Source organism: Dendrobates tinctorius, unplaced genomic scaffold, assembly GCF_039654945.1.
Source record: "Dendrobates tinctorius isolate UK_male_01 unplaced genomic scaffold, ASM3965494v1 ptg000086l, whole genome shotgun sequence".
Classification (NCBI taxonomy): Eukaryota; Metazoa; Chordata; class Amphibia; order Anura; family Dendrobatidae; genus Dendrobates; species Dendrobates tinctorius.
Window position 1 is genome coordinate 71,474,789 of NW_027361754.1, and position 23,673 is coordinate 71,498,461.

At 44.9% G+C, this 23,673-nt stretch overlaps 2 protein-coding genes across 8 annotated transcripts in view; one reads left to right on the forward strand and one right to left on the reverse strand.

Moving 5' to 3' along the window:
- Nucleotides 1–23,673, reverse strand: part of LOC141098005 (putative oxidoreductase YteT) — a 210,622-nt gene that overhangs the window by 144,053 nt on the left and 42,896 nt on the right. For all 4 annotated transcript variants that reach the window (XM_073585593.1, XM_073585592.1, XM_073585591.1 and 1 more), the window contains 5 exons: nucleotides 20,099–20,206; nucleotides 9,208–9,264; nucleotides 7,097–7,227; nucleotides 5,297–5,351; nucleotides 4,417–4,509 (listed from right to left, as the gene is read on the reverse strand). In XM_073585593.1, the coding sequence (XP_073441694.1) occupies nucleotides 4,417–4,509; nucleotides 5,297–5,351; nucleotides 7,097–7,227; nucleotides 9,208–9,264; nucleotides 20,099–20,206 (444 nt within the window). The remainder of the gene's footprint in view (nucleotides 1–4,416; nucleotides 4,510–5,296; nucleotides 5,352–7,096; nucleotides 7,228–9,207; nucleotides 9,265–20,098; nucleotides 20,207–23,673) is intronic.
- LOC141098006 (uncharacterized) overlaps nucleotides 1–23,673 on the forward strand; it is a 165,677-nt gene that overhangs the window by 129,213 nt on the left and 12,791 nt on the right. The window contains exons 1-2 of one of the 4 annotated variants that reach the window (XR_012234110.1): nucleotides 13,028–13,176; nucleotides 13,362–17,494. The exons of the other annotated variants lie outside the window; for them this stretch is intronic. The gene's annotated coding sequence lies outside the window, so the exon portion shown is untranslated. Of the gene's footprint in view, nucleotides 1–13,027; nucleotides 13,177–13,361; nucleotides 17,495–23,673 lie in introns of those variants that run through there. 4 annotated transcript variants of the gene reach the window in all.

The window sequence follows — 23,673 nt, forward strand, 5'->3', positions numbered from 1 at the left end:
TTCCGCAGCGGTTTTGGCTGCTGCGGACCCGCAGCAGTTTCTGCTGCGGTGTACAGTACCATGATTCCCTATGGGAATCAAAAACCGCAGTGCAGACAGTGCGGAATTTTCCGCGCGGATTATCTGCGGTTTTCAATCCGCAGAAAGAATTGACATGTCAATTCTTTCTGCGGATTCTCCTGCGGTTTGCCATCTCCTCTATTGAGGAGATGAAAAACCGCAGGACAAAAGCGCAGAGCAATCCGCAGGTAAAACCGCAGGTCTTTTGACCTGCGGTTTCACCTGCGGATTTTACAAAATCCGCGCGGATGAATCCGCACCTAATCCGCAGCGTATGCACACAGCCTTACCCTAACGGGAAAATGGAGATAAGTACTTTTTTTTTAGTTTTATTATTTTTCCCTAACTAAGGGGGTGATAACGGGGGGTTTGACTTACTATTTATGGCGGTTTTTATGTTTGGCGACTGTCACACGCTAAAAGACGCTTTTTATTGTAAAATAGTTTTTGCATCACCACATTTTGAGAGCTATAATTTTTCCGTATTTTGACCCACCGAGTCATGTGAGGTCTTATTTTTTGCGGGACGAGTTGACGTTTTTATTGGTACCATTTTCGGGCACGTGAAATTTTTTGATCGCTTTTTATTCCGATTTTTGGGACGCAGAATGAAGAAAAACCAGCGTTTCATGAATTTCTTTTAGGGGGGTGCGTTTACACCGTTCCGCGTGCGGTAAAATTGATAAAGCGGTTTTATTCTTCGGGTCAGTACGGTTACAGCGATACCTCATTTAGGTCGTTTTTTTATGTTTTTGTCGGTTTTATGCAATGAAAACTATTTTATATAAAAAATAATTATTTTTGCATCGCTTTATTCTGCGAGCTATAACTTTTTTATTTTTTTGCTGATGATGCTGTGTGGCGGCTCGTTTTTTGCGGGACAAGATGACGTTTTCAGCGGTACCATGGATATTTATATGTGTCTTTTTGATCGCGCGTTATTACACTTTTTGTTTGGCGGTATGATAATAAATCATTATTTTTTGCTTCGTTTTTTATTTTTATTTTTTAAGGGGTTCGCTAAAAGGGTTAACTAATGGGACAGTTTTATAGGGCGGGTCATTACGGACGCGGCGATACCTAATATGTGTACTTTTATTGTTTTTTTTTTTATTATTTCCAAAAAATGGATTTATTGAGGGAATATTTTTTTTTTTTTTTCTAATTTATTTGGCGATTTTTTTTAAATTTATTTTTACATTTTTTTTTAATTTTTTTTTACTTTATTACATAGTCCCAGGTGGGACATCACTGTCCTGTGACAGATCGCTGATCTGTCACATCACAGATCACTGTGACAGATCAGCAATCTGTCACAGGCATTGAAGAAGACTTCCTCTTGCCTGCGCTTTGCAGGCACTGAGGAAGCCAGCTTCCTCAGGTCCCCGAAGGCCCCCGTCGCCATCTTGGATCCGGGGGCCTGGAGGATAGGAGCCCCCGGCAGCAGCGCTGCACATTGCGCTGCCGTGGGGGGCTCAGGGAAGCACGGAGGGAGCCCCCTCCCTCCCGATGCTTCCCTTTAACTCCCGGTACACCGCGATCATGTTTGATCGCGGTGTGCAAGGGGTTAACGTGTCGGGGGCGGTCCGTGACCGCCCCTGACACATTGTGCCGGGTGTCAGCTGTGATAATCAGCTGACACCCGGCCGCGATCAGCGGCGCTCACCACGTGGGCGCCGCTGATCGCGGTAGACGTACTATCCCGTCCACGGTCATACGGGCCCGGGTACCGTGGACGGGATAGTACGTCGCATGTCAGGAAGGGGTTAAGGCATTTACCGATCGAGTTGATTTTATATTTTGACTACCTGAAGAGCCTGGCATTGCCCGGGCATAGTAACTAACTGTAGTTGGCTATAACAAATTATAATGATTGTATTGCACATTTGATCCTGAGAGAAATTGCACTAATTGCAAAAAAAAAAAGAAAAATACTGAGGTAAAATACTGATCAAACAACTGAGATAAAATAATGACCAAACACTGAGATAAAGTACTGATCAAACACTGAGGTAAAATACTAAAACACTGAGGTAAAATACTTATTAAATACAGAGGTAAAATACTGACCAAACACTGAGGTAAAATCGTGACCAAATACTGAGGTAAAATAATGACCAAATATTGAGGTAAAACACTGATCAAACACTGAGATAAAATAATGATTAAATACTGAGGTAAAATGCTGACCAAATACTGAAGTAAAATACTGATCAAACACTAAGGGCTTATACTCACTTGCGAGAGACTCGCACGAGAATCGTGCGAGTCTCTCGCATGAAAACTTGGCACTACCGCCGGCATTCGGACCGGAGCGTTCGGATGCACAGTAATACATGTAGCCGCACGCTCAGGTCCCAGTGCCGGTGGCAGTGCCAGCTTTTCATGCAAGAGACTCGCACGAGAATCGTGCGAGTCTCTCGCAAGTGAGTGTGAGCCCTAAGGGAAAATACTAAAACACTGAGGTAAAATACTGACCAGATACTGAGGTAAAATACAGACCAAACACTGAGGTAAACTACTGACTTCTGCCAGTTTTAGTCAGGGGACATACTCAGCCTGCTGCCCAAGTAGGGAGGACATCAGTGCTGGGCTGCCTGCACCAACACACACAGACTACATCTGCCTGCTACAATCCCCTCTTGCAGTGAGGAATCCAGACCATTTTTACCTTGTGCTCTGGGTGACTAAACGCTACAGCACTATTTCCCAGGAAGGCTTTGTATAATGATAGCAATAGGGGAGACTCTCGGGCATGCGCAATGCCGCTCTTCTTGTACATTGCGAGGCTGGAGTGGGCACAGCTGGCACTACACCTGCAGCTCCACAGTCAGTGGACAGCTCCGCTCTGCAGCACCAGGACCCAGGTAACTGGTTCCCTGATCGAGTCATAGCCCCCATCCTGGCATCCTCCTCCCCTCAACCAATGTCCTCAGGTGCTTGATTGCAGATCTCGGGCTGCAGGGATCCATACACACTGCATCAATTCCAGAAAGACTGCAAGTAGCATTCTGCGCTAACAACGTGAGCCGTGTGGACGGAGCTTTGCGTGTGGAGTGAGTGTGGCTATGTGGAGTGGGTGGGGCTATGTGGAGTGGACGTGGCTTGATACATACACACAAGCACACATACATGCATACACTTAGCTTTATGCTGTATATATAGATAGATGGGATTTTTACAGATGCAGAGCTAGAGAACAGAGCCCCCTTTCTCAGAACCCATCACACAGTTGTGGTCTATTTTCAGCACGTTTCCTGATCTAATTGTCTGTATGATGTTGTTGATGCCATAAGTTTATTAAAAAAGTCAATTATCAAGAATAGGAAGATAATGGGTGACTGAATACAGCTTTTTGTTCATATATGCAACATTCAGTGCAGGGGTGGACATACCATTGGTGCAACCAGGGGCCCAAGAGGTAAGGGGGCCACTACCACCTCCAAAGCAGGTGTGCATTATGATGAGATATTGGACTGCAAATGGCCCATATACTGTTCTTGCACAGGGGCCTTATTCTGTCTATGTCCACTCCTGCTACAGAGTATATTGTAAGACAGTGACCGGAGTTATTGTGAATGGCCAGGATGTGTTGCAGAGGCAGAGGTCCTCTGCGCTGTAAGCCTGAAATGTTGCTCTGGGACCTGTAGTTCCACGAACTCTGCTTAGTGTATAAGGGGCTGGGCTTGCAGATTTAGTGAGAGAACCCGGTGGGTCAGGCTAACCACACACCTCCCATCAGTGGGTGTGTCTCATCCAATATAATTATACTGTGGTTTGGTCATATGGTCTCTGTGTTGGAAGGCCCTGCAAGTGTACAGGTTTCCTGGAAATCACATGGAGGAGGCATGTGCTTGCAGAGTCTGTGACGGCTAACTGCGTTGGGGGGAAGCTACCGTCTTTCTGGAGGTCTGGAACTGACGGATGTGAGCTTGTCAAGCAACTCATAATACAGGTCAGTGATCCCAGTAAGGCAGCTTCCCTGGAAGTCAGGACCTATGTGATGCCAGCCTATGGAGCCTGCAACGCTGCCAAGCAGGTAACCCAGAGCATGGGGAACTGTGTGTACTGACGAGGGTCAGTTAATGAACTGTGCGGACATAAGCGCAGTTGAGAGTGGACTGTATGTTAGGTTTGTGATGTGTAATATGGCCTACAGTGGTTTATGATTTGCATAATAAACTGCATAGACTGTTTAAGTGGAAAAATTGTTCATGTGTGCCTTAAATTCCTCTGCCAAGTGAGTGTCCCCCAATACATTCAGTGAGCGCTGCCTTACAATATGTAATATACAGGTAAACAATATACAGTTAGATTAATGTTTTACGGTAGGATACATGACTAAGGAGTACTCACCTGGGCAGCTTTATTCAGATACACTTTCTGTGCTGAATAGGGGCAAGTTTCTTCCAAGGAACAGTCTAAGCAGCGGCTGCTGGCACCCTCGGGCTACATAGAAAATATTATGCAGTACAAATAAACATCATTCGTGAGTCCTATGTATTAACTATAAACAGTGCTGGAGAAGGAGGTTATCAATACCATGAATGGCAAGAAGAACAAACAAATCAATTATGGAACAAATCAAGCCAGACATGTCACTCAAAGCAAGGATCACCAAGATATGACTTGTCTACTCTGGACACATCATTCGAAGAGAAATCACTGGAGAAGGACATCATGGTCGGAAGAATAGAAGGAACAAGGAGAAAAGAAAGACCAGTAACTTGATAGAGAAGACCCTGGAGGACCTATTCAGGCTTGCACAAGATCAATCTTCCTATAGCTCATTCATCTATCATGTTGCCATGGCTTGAGATTGAAAAATAAAAAATATAAACCATATGCAATGAATAATTGCAAGACTTAAAAGCATCAGATCTTAGAAGTGATGGAGACAGACTCAGAAGACAGCGGCTGTGAGCCGTTTATGGTCAAGCATTCGCCATTCAGAGTCTATGACACGGCTGTAAATAGCCAAGAGCAGGGCTCGGCTCAGTGTCAGAGGCTTCAAATGGAGAACCAGGGCACACGTCCAAGCATTGCTCCATTCTAACTCTTTCTATCATGGTCCTGTGCTAAAAAATAAGGCCCGCGAAGTCCCTTTTTGCCGATCTATGGGTGTCACACTAGTCAGACTAGTACTAGTATATATCCCCCATCTGCTGGATAGATGATATTACAAGCTGGAATACCCCTTTAACCCAAACTATTACATTTCTTGATGTAAACATACCTTGTTTTCTTTCGTAAAGTGGGACAGAGTTCCAAAAGAAGATACTTTCACACATCTGGAAGGAAAGGGTTGTCTTTTTTATTAGTTTTACTAAACAGAAGTTATTGGTGAGCTAGAATACGTCCAATAACTGGTCCTGGACAAAGAGGTTAAAAAGCTTGTACTTAGTTTTCAGGTTGTCACCTACCATATGGGTCGCCCTCACAGGGCCGTGGGGTACTCGGTACCGGGCCGGTATCAGTGGAATGTGTCACGGTGGCGGTGACCCGGACCGTGGCCCCGGGCGCCCAAGTAATAGGAAGATGTGGATGTTAAATGTAATAGTTCGTGACACCACCTGTGGTGTTCTGCAAGGGAGGTGTTAAGCCGACACTGCAGGCAGATCCTCCGGGACAGATGATGTGGTGCAGCAATGGTGGTATAGCCCTCCACAGGGAGGGCTGTTGTCCCAGGGCAGTGTAGATGTGGAGACACTTAGGTGATATAGTGTCTGGCGCAGGGGATGTAGCCGTGTCAGGCGGACGGACGCAGGAAGGAATGGAGGACACCAGGGCATGTAGTTCCAAAGCTTTACTCACAGTCTGTAGTGCCCGCTTCTGTGCCGTGTCCTCCGGGTCAGGGACTCAGTCAACCTCCAGGCAAGATCGAAAGCTCCCTTCCACACTCCGCCAACTTATGTGCCTTTCCTGAACGTCTCCTCTATAGCGCCTTTTAGTGTGAAGATCTCCAGTACCGTGGTACTCTGGAGTTCCTCCTGACAGATGTTCCCAAGAACTCTACTTGCACGGCAGACAGCTGTAGCCTGCTTCGGGGACTCTCTACTCCTAAGTCCCGGCTCTCTATCCGTATTGCTGTTGTGCCCTCAAGTCTTAGATGGGAGTAGTGCATTTACAGCCCACTACTCCACCAGTGTCTGTTGCAGAACCATTAGTGTTCATACAACCTCGGGGACCGGGCCCCGGCCTTGCGCTTAGAACTTCTAGGCAGGGTTCTTCCTCTAACCCACGTCCTCTGTGTTCCCTTTTACTCCTACGTTCCGTACTTGTCCTTTTCCCTTCTATGGAAGCTCAGGCTTCAGGTCAACATCCTTTTCCTTCTTTCATTTCCTTTCCCGTGCCAGCTGACTCAGGTCACTGAGGCAGCTGCAGCACTCCTTCCTCCATCCCTTCTTCCAGGGATCCCCACTCCTCCCGAGTGGCTTCCTTCCTCACTGACCTCCTGTCAGACTAACCCGTCATCCTAAACCATCCCGCTCATATATATATATTCTGAACTCCACCCACCACCAAGCACGTCTAGTGTTCCAAGCAGGGAACCGCCAAAGGTGCTCTGCTTCTCTCTAAGCAAGGAGCCGCAATGTGGTTGTGCTGAACTACTCTATTGTGTGGGGTGCGAGTGTTGGAGTGTGGTTAGGAGCATCCAACTTACCTGGATGGTGGGGCACCACACCTTAGGAGAAGGTGCAGTACCTCTGTGGTGACTGAGCCTCAGGGGCGCCACACATACGATTGGAAACAACATGTTGCTTACTGAGGGTCCAACTGATGACACCCCCACTGATCATAAATGGTGTTGTCCGCAAAGTCTCATCTACTGTAATTGGAGCGAAGGTGGAGAATCTGCGCCGTGTGTTACAGATAGAATTGAAAACCCCCATCGCTTCTAGCCATAACTCACACCGTGTCACGTCTACTCCATGGAATAACGGACCAGAGAAGAACACAGAGACTAAAAGAGAGATATATTGTATTGATACACATTTCATAATCTTCATATAACATAGATACGATGATGCAATACCTTCGATCTCCCATCCAGTAACATATCAGATCAATGTCATGGCAGGACTTTGCTAGAAGAGAAAACGTACTCTCTTCTTCATTCCTCCAGTTCCCGCGTACGTACGAATGAGCAAAATGCCAGTATCCAATCTTCATATGTCAAGCACAAGAAAAACAAAATAAAAATTTACAAACGATAGACATTACAGGTCTAGCATTTTTTACAATGCACAAGTGTAAAGTTTCCCTAGAATCGAAGATCATCAAATGTTCACGATTACACATATTTCCATCAGGCAGCACAGAAAGTTTTCACTAAAGTGTCTGTAAAGTTGACTATTGACACAATGTGAAACCTTCCAAACAACAATGTAACGTTAAACAACTTTCTAAATAGTTTTCATAAAAAAGCTCTCTACCATTTTATCTGTAAGTCCTTTATCCAGCTGACTGCTTTGCAAAAATGTTAAAAATCAATCAATACTCTTGTTTTGTTCTGACGGCTGTTTCGGCTCCCAGTGTGAAACATAGCAGCAAAGAAGGGGAAGGAGTTGTACACAGATCTGCAGTGGAGAGAAGAGAAAGCATGTGCTGTCTCAGGATGGGCACAAACCCCCAGATTATAGCAAAGAAGGGAATCACATGAAGAGGAAATAGGTGCAGGATAGAAGCTGTGCTGATATGTGCTATTGAATTAGTCAGCACTGTTATGAATGGGTCACTGAGGAGGAGAGCGCAATAGGCTATGCCACCAGAACACCAGAGAGGTTGGTCGCTCAGCGGATTGCAGACCCCTGATCTTAACAACACAACTAGCAGTAGCCGTGGAGCGTTCCTATGTTGCCCTAGACGCCTTGACACAGCCGGAGGACTAACTAAGCATAAAGACAGAAATGTGAAATCTAATCTCCTTCAATGGAAGTCTTCAAACAGAGGCTGGACAGATATCTGACTGTGATGATTTAGCGAATCCTGCTTTGAGCAGGGGGTTGGACCAGATGGCCCAGGAGGTCCCTTCCAACTCTACGATTCTATGATTCTATGATTAAACTGCCCTGGAGCAGATCCCCAAAGGAATAGACAGCCCCCAAACATATATTGTCGGTGAGACAAGATGAAGCACAAACACAGACAGAAAATAGACTGAGCAAATGATGGGGCCCACACTGGCTAGATAGGACAGGACAGAAAAGGCACTGTCTGCAATCATGCAAAAACCCTAATAATTCCAACATGACTGAAGTGCAAAAATACTGAGGTTTGAACAACCTCGCCCCCACTATATCAGCACTCAGGTGTGAACTGGCGGCTAGCAACAGGCTAATACAGCAGGGGACTGAGCAAACAAACATAAGATACAAAAACTACAGGGCAGGAGCCAGCAGACCCAGGGGGAGCAAGCTGACCCCTGACAGCAAGGCAAAAACAGATGCAAAGGGTTTAGCAAATGACACTTAGCTGAAAAAATGCAGGATCAGGCAAAAGACAGAAATCCTCAGTAAGCAAAGAAAGGAGTATCACCGGCAGTCACTGAAAGAAGTCTGCTCGCTTATGTAGTCCCAGTCACTACCACCACTCCTCCAATTATCATCTGCAGCTGTTGGGTTAACATCATGTTGACCACTACCAGCAGTATCCACCAAAGGGAGCCTTGCCTCAAAAGTCGGATCAAGAGAGCTCACAACAAAGCACCCCAAATACTCACATGTAGCCTATATTACAGGGAGTAATACTCCCAGAAGAGAAAAATCTGAAACTTGGAGAAAACTACCAACTACGTATCAGAGGTCTGTGAATGAATGAAGGAACACAGACTGCAGACTGATATTTGACTGAAGATGATCAAAAACGTGAAAACTATTCTAGGCCCCATTTTGTGTAGGCTGGAATTGGTCAAAAAGCATACATTGAAACTGTGGGGTAGGGAATAGGAATAGAACCTTTGGGGTGAATTATTACAGAGGATTCTGATACTGAAAATCAGTTTCAATCATCTATATGGAGTTGCTTTGATGGCAAGCAAATAGATGGGACAGTAGTTGCCGCCTTTACACATAATGACTGCTGAAAATTCTCTTTATTATTTCATTAAATTAGATAAAGCTTTCATGTCAACAATGAAATACTCACAGGCTCCATGTGTTGAATGTGTACGATGTCTCCGATAATACCTGAATCTATTAACTCCTAAAAATAGGGATAAAAAGGATTAATGAGGTCTACAGAGATGCTACCAACAATCAGCGCTTCTAGATCATCTTTTATAATGAGGACATTTCACCTTGGAGATGAACCGGGATGTGAAATCCTCTATCTAAATATTATTCTCCTAAATCGCTATACTGGAATATGTCACCTTATCAGCCCTCAGTACATCTACTACTACGGCACAAGAAATAGGTCCTTTATTAGCCCCAAAAAATCAGGTCTGTACTAAGCAATTGTCGCCCACATTGAGAAGATCATAAGGATGTGTAACATATGTAAAAGAGAAATACGGTAAAATATTTGTTCACTCTAAAATCAAAAACTTAAATGTCTCCATGGTAACAGACTGCAAGGAGATCTTCTGTAGTCTGATCATGCAGTCTAACTTTTTAATGTCAATTAGTAGGCTAGTTAAGCCAGCCATACACATCAGATGACTGTCTGCTGAATGATGCTTTGGCCAATCGTTCAGCCAGCAGCTATCTCGATTGTCTCTGCTACTTACAGGAGCGCTATCTTGGCTCGAGAGAATCGTCACCAGACATGTTTGGTGGCTATGTATAATATAGCGTGGCACTACTACAGGGTGCACAAGTAGGTTACCCAAACCAAAGTAAATAGTGAAAATAACTTGGCACTCAACTTAAGATATCCTTAATCAGAAGACAAATTTTTATTAATGCGGTCTGTACAACGTTTCGGCCTATATGGCCTTCCTCAGTCCGACTGCTTAAAAATTGGTGGATAAGCAGTGAAGCTTTGTATCGGCTCTTAGTATAAATTCTGTAGTATGGAGTATAGAAAGTGTGTGTCAGCTCTCTGTATTAAGACGGTTTCTGTGAATAGGCTTTGTTGCTATAGATCAGGTCCCTGCCAATGTTAGGTTGGTGTGCTAATATATATAAGGCCCCTGTAATACATTGGTGATTCGTGGGTATGGGCACGCAGGACGCGACAGGCGGTGACAGGTGGTGGAAGCCGCGTCCTGCGTGCCCATACCCACGAATCACCAATGTATTACAGGGGCCTTATATATATTAGCACACCAACCTAACATTGGCAGGGACCTGATATATAGCAACAAAGCCTTTTCATAGAAACCGTCTTAATACAGAGAGCCGACACACTTTCTATACTCCATACTACAGAATTTATACTAAGAGCCGATACAAAGCTTCATTGCTTATCCACCAATTTTTAAGCAGTCGGACTAAGGAAGGCCATATAGGCCGAAACGTTGTACAGACTGCATTAAAAAAAATTTGTCTTCAGATTAAGGACATCTTAAGTTGAGTGCCAAGTTATTTTCACTATGTTTGGTGGATATGGCAGCTTAAGGAGAACAATGTGATCAGTGGCAGCAATCTCCATCGGTTCTTCTACATACAGCAGTGCTAGCTTGGCTGACCATATCTGTGTTCTCTATGAGAGAGCTGTTGTCAGACATGTTTGGTGGCAAATGGCGGCTTATTTTCAGAAGATAAAATGATGGGTGGAAGCCATCTCGATTGGTTCTTCTATATACAGGAGTGCTAGCTTGGCTGACCATTCCTGTGTTGTCAACGTGACAGTAGTAGTCGAACACCCTTGGTGGCTGATGGAGGCTTATCTCCAGGAGAACAAAGGAATCGGCGGTTTGAAAGTGGACATGTCTGATCGACCTCTCTCTCAAGGATACTTGGCCAGCGCTCTCATACAAGTTAGACCATCGGCAGAACCAATTTTATGAGTGGGTTTAGTAGACAATAGTCTAATGTGTATGGGGGGGGGCTTTATGAATAGGGGTCAAATGTATTGCAATGTAACCTTAGGATTGGTCTACAAAAGAGTTTGTAGTCTGTTACCATGGGGACATATAGGCCTACATAGGAGCTACATTGGAACTGTGAATACTAAACAATAGGACATTTTCCATTAAGGGGTTCTCCACTTTAGATGGTGTCTACTTGTTTGAAGGATTCCTTGACAATCAACTGATTACAAAGAGTGCGCCTGCTGAGACCTTGACCATCCTCCATGATCAGCTGGAATCTGTGAGGAAACCTGGAGTAAAGGCCCCGTCACACTAAGCGATCTCGGTAGCGAGATCGCTGCTGAGTCACAACTTTTGTGACATAACAGCGATCTCACCAGCGAGATCGCTGTGTGTGACAGCGATCAGCGCGCGCCCCCCCGCCGGTATCGCTGATCGCTGGAAGAAACCTCTGGACATTTCTTTGGTCGCTGGTCTCCCGCTGGCCAGCACGCATCGCTGTGTGTGACAGGCGGGAGACCAGCGATCAGGTGTAAAAAATAATAATAAAAAAAAATATATAGTTATTCTCACCATCCGACGTCCCGTTCAGCCATCCTGACTCTCTCCACGCTCCGGTCTCAGTGATCCTTTGCACGAATGACCGCGAGACTTTGTTATCCCTCGAGACCGTGACATCTCGAGGTCATTCTCGCAAAGGATCACTGGGACCGGAGCGTGGAGAGAGGCAGGATGGCTGAACGGGACGTCGGAAGGTGAGAATAATATATTTTTTATTTTGATTCTATTTTTTACAGGGATGGCCAGTGATGCCGGGCGCTCGGCATCGCTGTGCTGATCGCTGGTGAAGCTGTCTGTGTGACAGCTCACCAGCGATCACATAGCGACTTACTAGCGATCCTGACACCTTGATATCGGTGTCGGGATCGCTGGTAAGTCGCTTAGTGTGACGGGGCCTTAAAGTTCAAACTCCCTGCAGGAGAAACTAAAAGCCCATGTATACTAGACAATTTTGCAGAATTAAACAACTGCTGATTAGAAAAACATTTACAGATCTGCGGTCATTCTTACACCTGCCAACCCAGCTTCAGATGTGCACTGAACAATCAGTGACAGATTTTTCAGCGCGAATATCCTGCCATTGTTCTCGGCAGCACAGGTCCTGCTTACACATAACAATGTGCTGCCAAGAATATTGATATTTTGTGCAAACCAAAACATCATATTCATATCACCTGACAAACAAGCACTTTACTCCTTCGTAGGGTGATCGACGGCATGTTTAGACTTCCAGATTATTGTGAAACGAGCATTCCTAGGAATAATCGTGCAGTTTAGAGGCACCTTAACAAACACTTATACATTTGCTCTCTATTCTGGGCAACAGATAAGGAGGGAATGAAAAGGATCCCACTAAAAAGTCAGATTTCCTTCATTGGGTGGCAGATATGTCTAAGCCAAACAATTAATAAAAGGCCATTTTCAAACTTGGTTGTGATTTGTGAAGATAGACAAAGCCTTTATTGATCACATCACTGTCATTAATAAACAATTAATTATTGGGAGAGTTGAGCAAAAAGATTCACAGTTTCCTGGTTATGTGGCCACATTGGTAGTCTGTGGCCACTGGACAGTAGCCATGCGAACCTTCCATCTGCTGGGATCCCAGGCACATCTTCTGATTAGTAGGCAGCCTGTGCCTATTACAGATCGTTCAGTGCACATCGTTACACTCCGTAAACTGGCCATTAAAGAGGTTATCCACTACTGTAACATTAATGGCCTATTCTTAGGATAGTTCATCAATGCCTGTTCTGCCCTCTGATATAGGGCAGTCTGTCTTGTGTTATGTGCTCTGAATAAAGCAATATGTTTATTTTCGGCTGGGTTAATTATAGCACCATCTAGTGGTAGCTGAATTTATAGCAGTTTTTTTTTACAGCAATAAAAAACTCAGTGCCTTTAACAGAAGCAATGCACTATGGGATTGAGGCAGTGCTTTCTGGCAAGGAAGCAATGTATTCTGGGATGAAGAAGGGCCATTTTGCTTCTGTGTATATCATAGGATGCACGTGTTTACCTGTCCTCCATCTTAATTCTCCAACTTGAATTCGTTATCCGGGTAAATAGCATATCTGGTAAGCTCAATCTTTACTTCAATGCAGTGTGTGTGCACAGAGTTTTATTAGCTGCATTCAGTAGATGTAATTAGACACCTGTGTTTTTTTCTATGTAGACTGCATCACACTAAATGCTTCCATTATCTGTGTTAACTGTGTGATCATCTGCCCAATACTTATGTATGTCATTGTATTCTTTACAGTTTTACCGCACATTTTCTATACTCTTCATAATTAAACAAGTTAGACTACAGAGAACAGTCTGCTTATTTTGGAAGACAGAGCTGTGGTTTACACTGTATGCTGGATTGCACATCTTGTCAGCGTGCCTGAGGGCAGAATAGTAAAACAGATTGCCATACGCCTGCGACAGTGAATTCAAGCTGTAAGGGACCGCTATCACCCAGACTGCTCTGCACACGGGTACTACAGCAGCCGCCATACAGCTGCAGGAGATAAGCCCAGGGCTCAGTAAAGGACCGCCGGTCGCACGCAGTGATTGCATAGACTGTACGGGACCGCTAACACCCACACTGCTCCGCATACGGGTATCACAGCAGCCGCCATACAGCCGCAGAACGCTACCGCAACCTGCCAAGAAGTGCTACGTCTTTCCTGCCACGCGGAAGCTGCCATACATAGACTGTTTCCCGCCCCATATACTAAGCAGCACTCAGCTAAATGCACAATGTCTCGGAAAAGTACATCTTCACTCAAAACAATGTCACGAGCAAGCTCCAGCAGGTCGTCCTTAGCAGAGCTAGCTGCTGTCGCTCGCGCCGAGGCCGAAGCAGCCAAAGCGAGATCCTCCTTCGCCGAACGAGAGATGCATCTGAAGCTGAGACAAGCAGATTAAGAAGCCGAAACCGTACGCTTGCAGGCAGTGAGAGAGACGGAAGCCGCACGTCTGCAGGCAGAAAGAGAGGCAGAAGCTGCACGTTTGTAAGCAGTGCTAGAAAGACTTGCGGCAGACAAAGAGACAGCAGCTGCAATAGCTAAAGCAGAGTATTTGGAAGCTATGAAAGATCCTGATTATGAAAGATGCAGCAACAATCTTGGACCAGATCTAGAGCAGCAAGATCCAGCGCAAGGCGTCGCAGAGTACGTCCGTCAACATTCCAGTGTCACGAAACAATCACTGACCTCAGGGAGACCAGTCAAAGAAAACTGCGGCAGCCGGCAAAGGCGCTCAATCAGTGAAATCCTAGATGCATTGCTCCCTAGGAAATACATATATGCAAATAAAGTCCGTGGAGCCTCATTTAAGAGTCTCAAACACGGGACTAGCTAGATCTTCCTCCAGGGAAGGACCCAGCCAAGGAGTGGCTCCTTTCGGAAAACCAGGATTACCACCATATTAAGTGGCCCTTTAAGTCAATATCCAGCTCTTTATGAGTTTACAGATATGACAAGGGAAATACCAAGGCCAGGTATCCATCCACAGACAGCTGTTTCGGGGTGTTGCCCTTCATCAGTGAGGAGTAGGATTCTGACTAAGTGGGAGCAATGCCTAGTAGACCAACATCACGAAACAATCACTGACCTCAAGGAGACCAGTCAAAGAAAACACTGCACTGTGTTGTCGCAAGCAGAGGAGCACGATGAAAAGCAGAAGGACACTGACGAAGACACCCCGGATGACAGCTCTAAATGTACTGAGATCTGTAGAGGACTCACAGGAGGAAGGTCCTGTTCAAAAATCTGGCTTGTCCGAGTTTATCCTGCAGGCCGCAAGGACAAAGCCTTCAAGAGTTATGCAATCCTGGATGACCAAAGTAACAGGTCTCTAGCCAGGTCCATCTTCTTTGACAACTTCAGCATTGTAGGCCCTGGTTCTCCCTACACCCTGAGAACATGTTCAGGTACCGTTGAGACGGCAGGGAGAAAAGCAACCGGATACAAAGTGGAGTCCATAGATGGCCAGACCTGCCTATCACTACCGACCATCCTGGAGTGCAACCAGATTCCTGACAACAGGTCAGAAATACCTTCACGGGAGGTGGCGACATATCACCCCCATCTAAAGCGTATAGCCCACCTGATACCTGAACTAGATCCAGGAACCCCAATAGCTCTACTTCTGGGGAGAGATATTCTACAAGTCCACAAGGCTAGAGAATGTATAAATGGCTCCAGGAACGCTCCGTACGCACAGAGGCTCGACCTTGGATGGGTCATCTTAGGAGATGTCTGCCTAGGAGGAGCACACAAGCCAGCCTTAGTCGACAGCATGCTTACCAATACTCTTGAAAATGGATGTCTGTCTCTCTTCCAGCCATGTAAGAGTAGCTTCCTGGTAAAAGAGTTGCCACACAATGCTCATCTACCTTGTCCATTAGCTGATCCTTCCTGTGAAGACCACTCATGTGACGGTGACCAAGATCACATAGGGTGCACAGTTTTCCACAGAACAAAAGAGGACAACAAGGTAGCAATGTCCATAGAAGACAGATTGTTTTTGGACATCGTGGATCGAGAGATGGTAAAAGATGAGTTGGATGGCCCCTCTACCATTTAAACCCCAGAGGCAATGCTTACCCACCAGTCAGAAGTCTTGTAAAGGTTGGCACCATTGCAAACACGCATTTACCACTCCTAACCTGGAAAACGCCAAAAACACGATAATTCGTACCATACAACGTGAGTGTTACGCCAAAGAAATAGACAACCTTAACAAAGGTCAACCCATTTCTAGAGACAGTGTCTTGAAAAAGCTTGATCCAATAGTTGACCAAAATGGGCTGATAAGAATTGGAGGTCGTCTTCAGGAAGCCAAGGTGGAATTCGTGGAAAAACACCCTGTAATAATTCCTGGCCATCATCATGTGACTACTCTGCTCGTACAGCACCATCATGTTTTGGTGACACATCAGGGCCGATTGTTTACCGAAGGGAAACTACAAACTGCTGGACTATGGATAGTCGGAGCAAAAAGATGTGTGAGTAAACTCATCTTCAACTGTGTGACTTGTCGCAAACTCCGCGGCGCGACTCAAAGCCCAAAGATGGCCAATCTCCCATCAGACAGACTTAGTATGGATCTTCCCTTTACCAACGTTGGACTGGATGTATTCGGGCTATGGTCTGTGGTTGCACAGCATACTAGAAGAGTCCAAGCCAATGCAAAACGCTGGGCAGTTATGTTTACCTGCATGTCCATCAGAGTGGTCCACATCGAAGTGATTGAATCCATGGACACATCAAGTTTCATAAATGCACTCCAACGCTTCATTGCCATCAGAGGCACAGTGAAATACATTTGCTCTGACAGAGGCACAAATTTCGTTGGAGCAGTGAAAGAACTCCAAATTCCTTCCAACCTAGACATTACCAGTGTGGAAAGATACCTGAGTGAACAGGGATGTACCTGGACCTTCAATTTATGACACTCTTCTCACATGGGAGGTGCTTGGGAGAGAATGATAAGAATAGCACACAGAATCTTAGACTCTATCTTCTTGCAAGAAGGTAGCACAACACTCACACACGAAGGTTTGACTACATTCTTGGCAGAAGTTTCGGCCATCATAAATGCCAGACCATTGACTGCACTCTCCAGTGATGCTGAAGATCCAACCATTCTCACTCCCGCCGTGTTACTCACTCAGAAAACCGACACTCCTAGCGCTCCACTGGGAGAATTCAGCAACAAGGACCTCTACAGACGTCAATGGAGACAAGTTCAAAGTCTCTCCAATACCTTCTGGGACAGATGGAGTAAGCAATACCTCTCCACCTTACAGCCTAGGAAAAAGTGGCAGATTGACAAGCCGAACATCAAACCTGGTGATATTGTGCTCATGAAGGACAGTCAGTCACATCGAAATGAGTGGCCTCTGGGCCTCATCACCAAGGTGTTCCCAAGCAAAGATGAGAAGGTGCGCAAGGTCGAAGTCAAAGTATGGAAGGCTGGGGAGAGTAAACGATTCCTCAGACCAGTTGCGGAGCTAATTCTATTGCTTTCGCCTAAAGAGCCTGTGAGTGGCATCAGTTGATGCCAAGTGGGGAGTGTTCTGCCATCTAATATAGGGCAGTCTGTATTGTGTTATGTGCTCTGAATAAAGCAATATGTTTATTTTCTGCTGGGATAATTATAGCACCATCTAGTGGTGGCTGAATTTATAGCAGTGTTTTTTGATAGCATTATATAGTCTGTGCCTTTAACAGAAGCAATGCACTATGGGATTGAGGCAGTGCTTTCTGGGAAAGAAGCAATGTATTCTGGGATGAAGAAGGGCCATTTTGCTTCTGTGTATATCATAGGATGCACGTGTTTACCTGTCCTCCATCTTAATTCTCCAACTTGAATTCATTATCCGGGTAAATAGCATATCTGGTAAGCTCAATCTTTACTACAATGCAGTGTGTGTGCAGAGAGTTTTATTAGCTGCATTCAGTAGATGTAATTAGACACCTGTGTTTTTTTTCTATGTAGACTGCATCACACTAAATGCTTCCTGTATCTGTGTTAACTGTGTGATCATCTGCCCAATACTTATGTATGTCATTGTATTCTTTACAGTTTTACCGCGCATGTTCTATACTCTTCACAAATAAACAAGTTAGACTACAGAGAACAGTCTGCTTATTTTGGAAGACAGAGCTGTGGTTTATACTGTATGCTGGATTGCACATCTTGTCAGCATGCCTGAAGGCAGAATAATGCCTGATCTTTGGGGGTTCGACACCCAATACCCCTGAGGTTCAGCTGTTCTCAATGTTGGGTGGAACTGACCAGTTAGAGAGCTGCACAGCACAACTCTGTATACTGTATAGCAGCCGCAGCCAGGTACTGCACATCTGCCTCCTAGTCAAATCAACAGGGGGCGGATGTGCAGTATCCGGCAGCGGCCAGTATCAGTAGACGGAGAAACTTTGTACCTGAGCACATCCGGATGCCGTCGACATTGAGAACAGTTGATCAACGGGTTGTGCCAGGTGTTGCACCCCCTCTGATCAGACTTTGAAGACCTATCCTAAGAATAGGCCTTCAATGTTAAAGTAGTGGACAACCTCTTTAAATAACAACTATTGGTAAATATATACTGATCAGCAGTCTTTTAATGCCGCCGTTCGGTTCGTGTAAGCGAAACCCTATCTTTGCAGAGTTGGTGTCACCTGTCAGATATTCTGTAGAAAAAAAATACACTGAAAAAGCTCTACTTTTAAGGCCAAGTCTGTACAAGAAAGGGATCACTGCTAAGTATATGGTTTCCAGTTACAACAGCCGCAATGGGAATCTGTGTCTCCATGGTAACAGAATACAAACAAAACACTGTGTAATCTAATCCATCTCGCCCCTAACTCTCAAATATACATTATTAAGAAGTAAGGACAATCGAAAGAAGTCCTAAATATACAGGTCACATCTTCTTTGGCCACTCCTAGCCAAATCCTGATATCAGGCCTGACCGTACACCCAGCTCATATTAGTGTGCTCACACCTATCTCGGCAGCCTTTATCTCATGTGGGGTTGTATATTTACCGACTACATGACAACTATCTACAGATCGCCCGGTATTTATTAACAGGGAACATAATAAGGCTGCAAAGCTCAACAGTCAAGGAGGAAAGATCACATATTAATAGCCCGAGCACCAGCTCGAAAGTCACGGAGGAGCCTACAGAGCCTTACTCAAGGAGGCTCTGTAGCCAAAACACGTAGGTCTATCATGTGAATAGAGGAACTGCCATAATTTTTATGTACTAATAAAAGTGAAGTTTTATACTACACTTAATCTGTTTCACCGCTGGAGGAGCCTCTTTTCCCATTCAATTGTATGGAGTTTCTATAAAGTAGCGACACCTTGTAAACTTTGGTGGTGCAACAGGTGTCATGGCCAAAGTCACCATGTAGCCCTAGCCTCAAATAAAGCATACCCTGGAAATTCAGACTCTGCGGTACCTATAATTCATTGTATTGCTCACTTAAGATGGCCATACTTGAGGTAGCTGCCAGCCATAGGTTCGTTCTGCAGTCAGCTATTTCTTAAACGGGTTATCCAGGACTATATAATTTTTTTTTTGACTATGGGTGTAAAAACTATCAGACAGATAGTCGATAATTACCTGTATGTTGTGCCCGGCGCTGATCTCTGCCAGAACAGCTCTGTCTCACACCGCTCCTGTCAGCAATTCAGTGGCTTCAGCTTACATCATGTCACTAGAGCAATGGCTTCTCTGTTGCTCTGCTCTGGTGATGGGACAGGACTATCATGTCATGCTGATTGACAGCCGGCTCCCCACCTCATAACTGTAGGAAGCTGGCTGTCAATCAGCATGACGTCGGCAGTCTCACTCTGTCAACAGAGCAGCCTGGTAGAGGAAGAGATGCTCTGTTGATGTGGATCTGCTGAATCGCCGGCAGGAGCGGTCCTTGACCACTCTGAGCCAGCGCCAAATAGAACAGGCAGGAAGTTCCCTCTGTTAGCAACTACTTGTCTATTAGTTTTTAGGCCCATAGTAAAAAACATAACCATGCTGGACAAGCCCTTTAGGATGCCACTATACACATGTTCATGTGTTTTCAATGGGAGATGGAAGAAACCAATGCTAGGCAAAAGCAGAAGAATCAGGTGTTGAAATTCCAGTTGCCAGAATCTTCTTTTCCCCAACATCATCTGTCAACAAAGAGTCAGGAGTTCCAGAACACATCAGATGGTTCAACTAAAATCAATGGGTACGACCGACTTTAATCTCAAGTTAAATCAGGGCCCTAATTTTTGCCATTTTCCCTTCTTTTAATAAAAATGTGGCCCAATCATCCAGCTGCTTGGAGTCCACGGCCAGGTTTCAAATTTAATGAGATTTTAGGACAAAAGTTGAAAAATATTGTACAGAATTCTGGGGAAACTTTTTTAAATGTTAAATTTTATGCCCAAAAAACAAACATTTCAATAAATGTAAACTAATTTCAAAGTAGTGAAAATGAAGAGTTACCCTTGTTTTCCTGGAAACAGGATGATATCGCATAACATGTCCCACAGCAAGGAGAACGCCATTTTCTTTGCAAGTATTGACTATTTCACAACAGTCTTCAGGGGTAACCTAGTAAAACACAGGAAAGAAAACTGAAGGTGTAATGTTATAGTATATAGCCAAAAAGAAAACCCAGGCCAAGACATGAGGACCACCTCGTGCCTAATAATTGTGTGAAGAGTCTGGCACATGCATATTAGGGAACTCAGCAAACGCCCCTGAGCCATGCCAGGCGGTACTTGTAGAGACAGTGCCACAAATGTTAGCTCTCATTTCCAAGTCCACTTTTCCTCGGATTTTTTCTACCCCATCCTATCCCAATATGCAGAACACATACATCACTTGTTGAGTTTTTCAACCTGTGGCATGGAAGAAAGATGTGGCTGTTCAGTTTCTGATGGCTACAGATACCACTCAGTACTATTGGCATCAAAGTGTTAATGAAACTTTGTGATTGACAGTCTTCGTTGTATGATTGTGACTGCAGAGATGGCTGCCAATAACTAGTAGGCCCGCCCACTGGACTCATACATACAAACACCAGGGATTTCAATAATAGATACAAGTTATACTGAATCCAACCTATCGTTACACATCTGTCCTGGCCAGGCCAGGCTTGCCTCCTTTGCCCTACGGCAGCTGCTGTTTGCTGTGCTCCACATCGAGTTCTTTAGGTTGTCCAGCATGTTTCTGTGACATAATCCTCTAGGTCTATTAATGGGGTTGTCCACTACTAGGATCTAAGTGTTAGGCCTCGATAAAATTAAAAAGCTTATACTCCCGCACTGTGCCGGCGCCGTTCCAGGAGAGCCCCAGAAACTCGAGTGCTGATATCACTGGAACGGCGTCGGCATGGAAGTTGAGTATACGCTTTTTTATTTTATCGGGGCCAACTGTGGGGTACGAGAAGGTTTGTCCTAGTCATGGACAATTTATTTAAGGCTCAGAGACACATCCGTATCTGAGTATTGAGATTTGAGAGCTCAGTTGTTGTTTGGAGCCATCTCTTTTCACTGTGCAGTCATCTTGCAACTCTCCTGTGATTCCTGCATACCCTCAGTCCTGCTGCTTAACCCTGCTGGTTAACGTCCGCTACTCACCTTCTGGATTGGCCCATCGGTTGCAGTATGCATAATGAACTGAAAGTAGTGATACTGTACAGACATCTTTGCAAAATGCCTCTGGTTCCTCTGCCTTCGTCTGGGTGCTGCTTTTGATTTGCCATTAATGATGAGCATGCTCAGATATCGTGTGATCGTGCGATTTATGCAGCTGCGAGGACTCGAACATAATATACGAGCATGCCTGAGATACTCAGATAACATACTCGGAGTCGGATAACACGATAACTACTTGCCATTTCTTTCTGGTCTGTCCTCCTGGTCCTGTAGTTTAAAGTGTGTCCAAGTCCTCGCTCTTCTACATGTCCTTCAGCAGACTGTGCCAACGCCCTGGGTCTGTATGACCATTAGGCCGTGGATTTTAGCATGTAATTTCATTATGAACATTCAATAAAGAAGAGTGATTTTAAGGCATATGGATGTGCCGGTTCTCCACCACTTATTCTTATGTTGTCATGGAGCAGTAAAAGAACTGCAGATGTTGGACCTGGCCTTTATGAACAATTATTACCTACACTCAGCTTCTACCCTTTTTGGAAAAAAGGTGCATAAATCAGATTTTATTGATTTAGCATGATGAGGTTCTTTCGGTATAAAATTTACTTGTTCAATCTGTATATATAGACAGAGACTACAACAGCTCTGCCATATACTGAGCGTGGGGCGCTGCATCAATCGTCCATCTGTTGTTTGTAGTATTTATGGTAGTTAATTAGTGGAAATTTCACAAACAACGAAAAGTAGCAGAACGACTTTTACAACTTGTCTTACAATGAAGACACTTGGAAATGGCTGGTGATTATGTGCCCCACAGTATTACGACTCTATTTTGTAAGTGGGCCCTTGTACAGATACATACCTCCTCTACTGTACCGATATATTGTAGGTCTCAAATCTCATATTGAGGCACACAGAGGAGTTTTCTTGTCTGGATCAGTACAAATCCAACAGAGGATAAGTGTGAAATTTTCCATTGTGTGATGTCGGTGGGTGTGAACCCACTGTGCCACTGGCTGGTTTTACCCTGAAGGGGCATAGCTAGGTGGCTACCTGGCCTTCACTATAGCCTCTGATGGTGAGGATAGGCTTGGGCCGTTATGGTAAACATGAGGTGTCACTCCAGGGCAGTACATAGTACCAAAGCAATTGCATTGGGTCAAATGCAAAATACGAGGCACAGACGGTGATGACAGATGACAGAAGAAAGTCCTAGGTCAGGATGGGCAGCACAGTTTCAAAATACAAAGCCGGGGTCAGGAGCAGAGAGATCAGACAGAATGAGTAAACAAGTCGGGTCGGTAACAGAAGAGACAAAACAATAAAGCACCTTGACAGAGGAATAGAGACAAACGCTGAAACTAGAACCTAAGCTTAGGCAAGGTGTGGAGGGAAGAGCTGCCTAATACAGCCAATGCTGGCAGGGAATAGGCCAGGGAAGCAAAAATCTGCAGGAGAGATTAGTTTAAAATTGCTGCAGAGTCTGGCCGTGCCTCCCTATAGCCGTATGGAGACTCTCCAGCAACAAGAAAATGTAGCAGTGCTGAAAGTGTTTGCATGAGGTAGCTCACAGAGATGGTCTGACACTGGGAGGAGCACAGTGGTGCACACAGTGCGAGTCACTGTCATGACACACTGAATGCAGTATCTACTGAGGTACTCACCACCTGAGGCATCGTGTATTGTCCAAAAACTCTCAGAACTTATGTCAGGGAATTTAAGTTTCCTTTTCTTATATTAAAGAGGTTGTCAGGGACTTAAAAGGGTATTCTTAAGTTTGGAAGTTATCCTCTATGATACAGTATAAGAATAAATGGAGCGGCAGTGCGTATGATCTACCACTGCTCCATTCACATGAGTATATTCGAACCGCAGCGATCAGAAAGTCATCAGCAGAACAGCCTTTCAACAGACAGCTATCTGTCCTGACTACCGGGTGATCACTCATGTGTTTTCAATGGGGAGAAAGGAGAAAGCCTCTACCAGACAGTTCTGGCAGCGATTTATCTCCCCTGAAAACAAAAAGATTGGGTGCAGAAAATCCAACTCCCTGTTCCTTCTCTCTCTACACAGATGATGTTGTTAGGTTCCTATGCACATCAAATAGTCATTTGGTCTGGCCAAAATCAGCGGGTTCAGCTGAATTTTATTTAATGTGTTTGAAGAAACTTTAGATATTGATGACGTATCCTTAGGATCCGCCATCACTATTAGGTTAGTGAGGTTCCAGCATCCAGAACCCCAACGATCAGCTGTTAGCGGAAACCGAGGTGGCTGGAGGTAAACATTGCAAGGCATTTGATCTTTAGACCGGCAAAAACACTGCGTATGAAGCTGTGGTGTCCTGGCTTCATACACTTAACTCCAGGACCTGCTAATCAGCTGATCATGTGAGGGCTGGATGTTTGACCCCCCCCC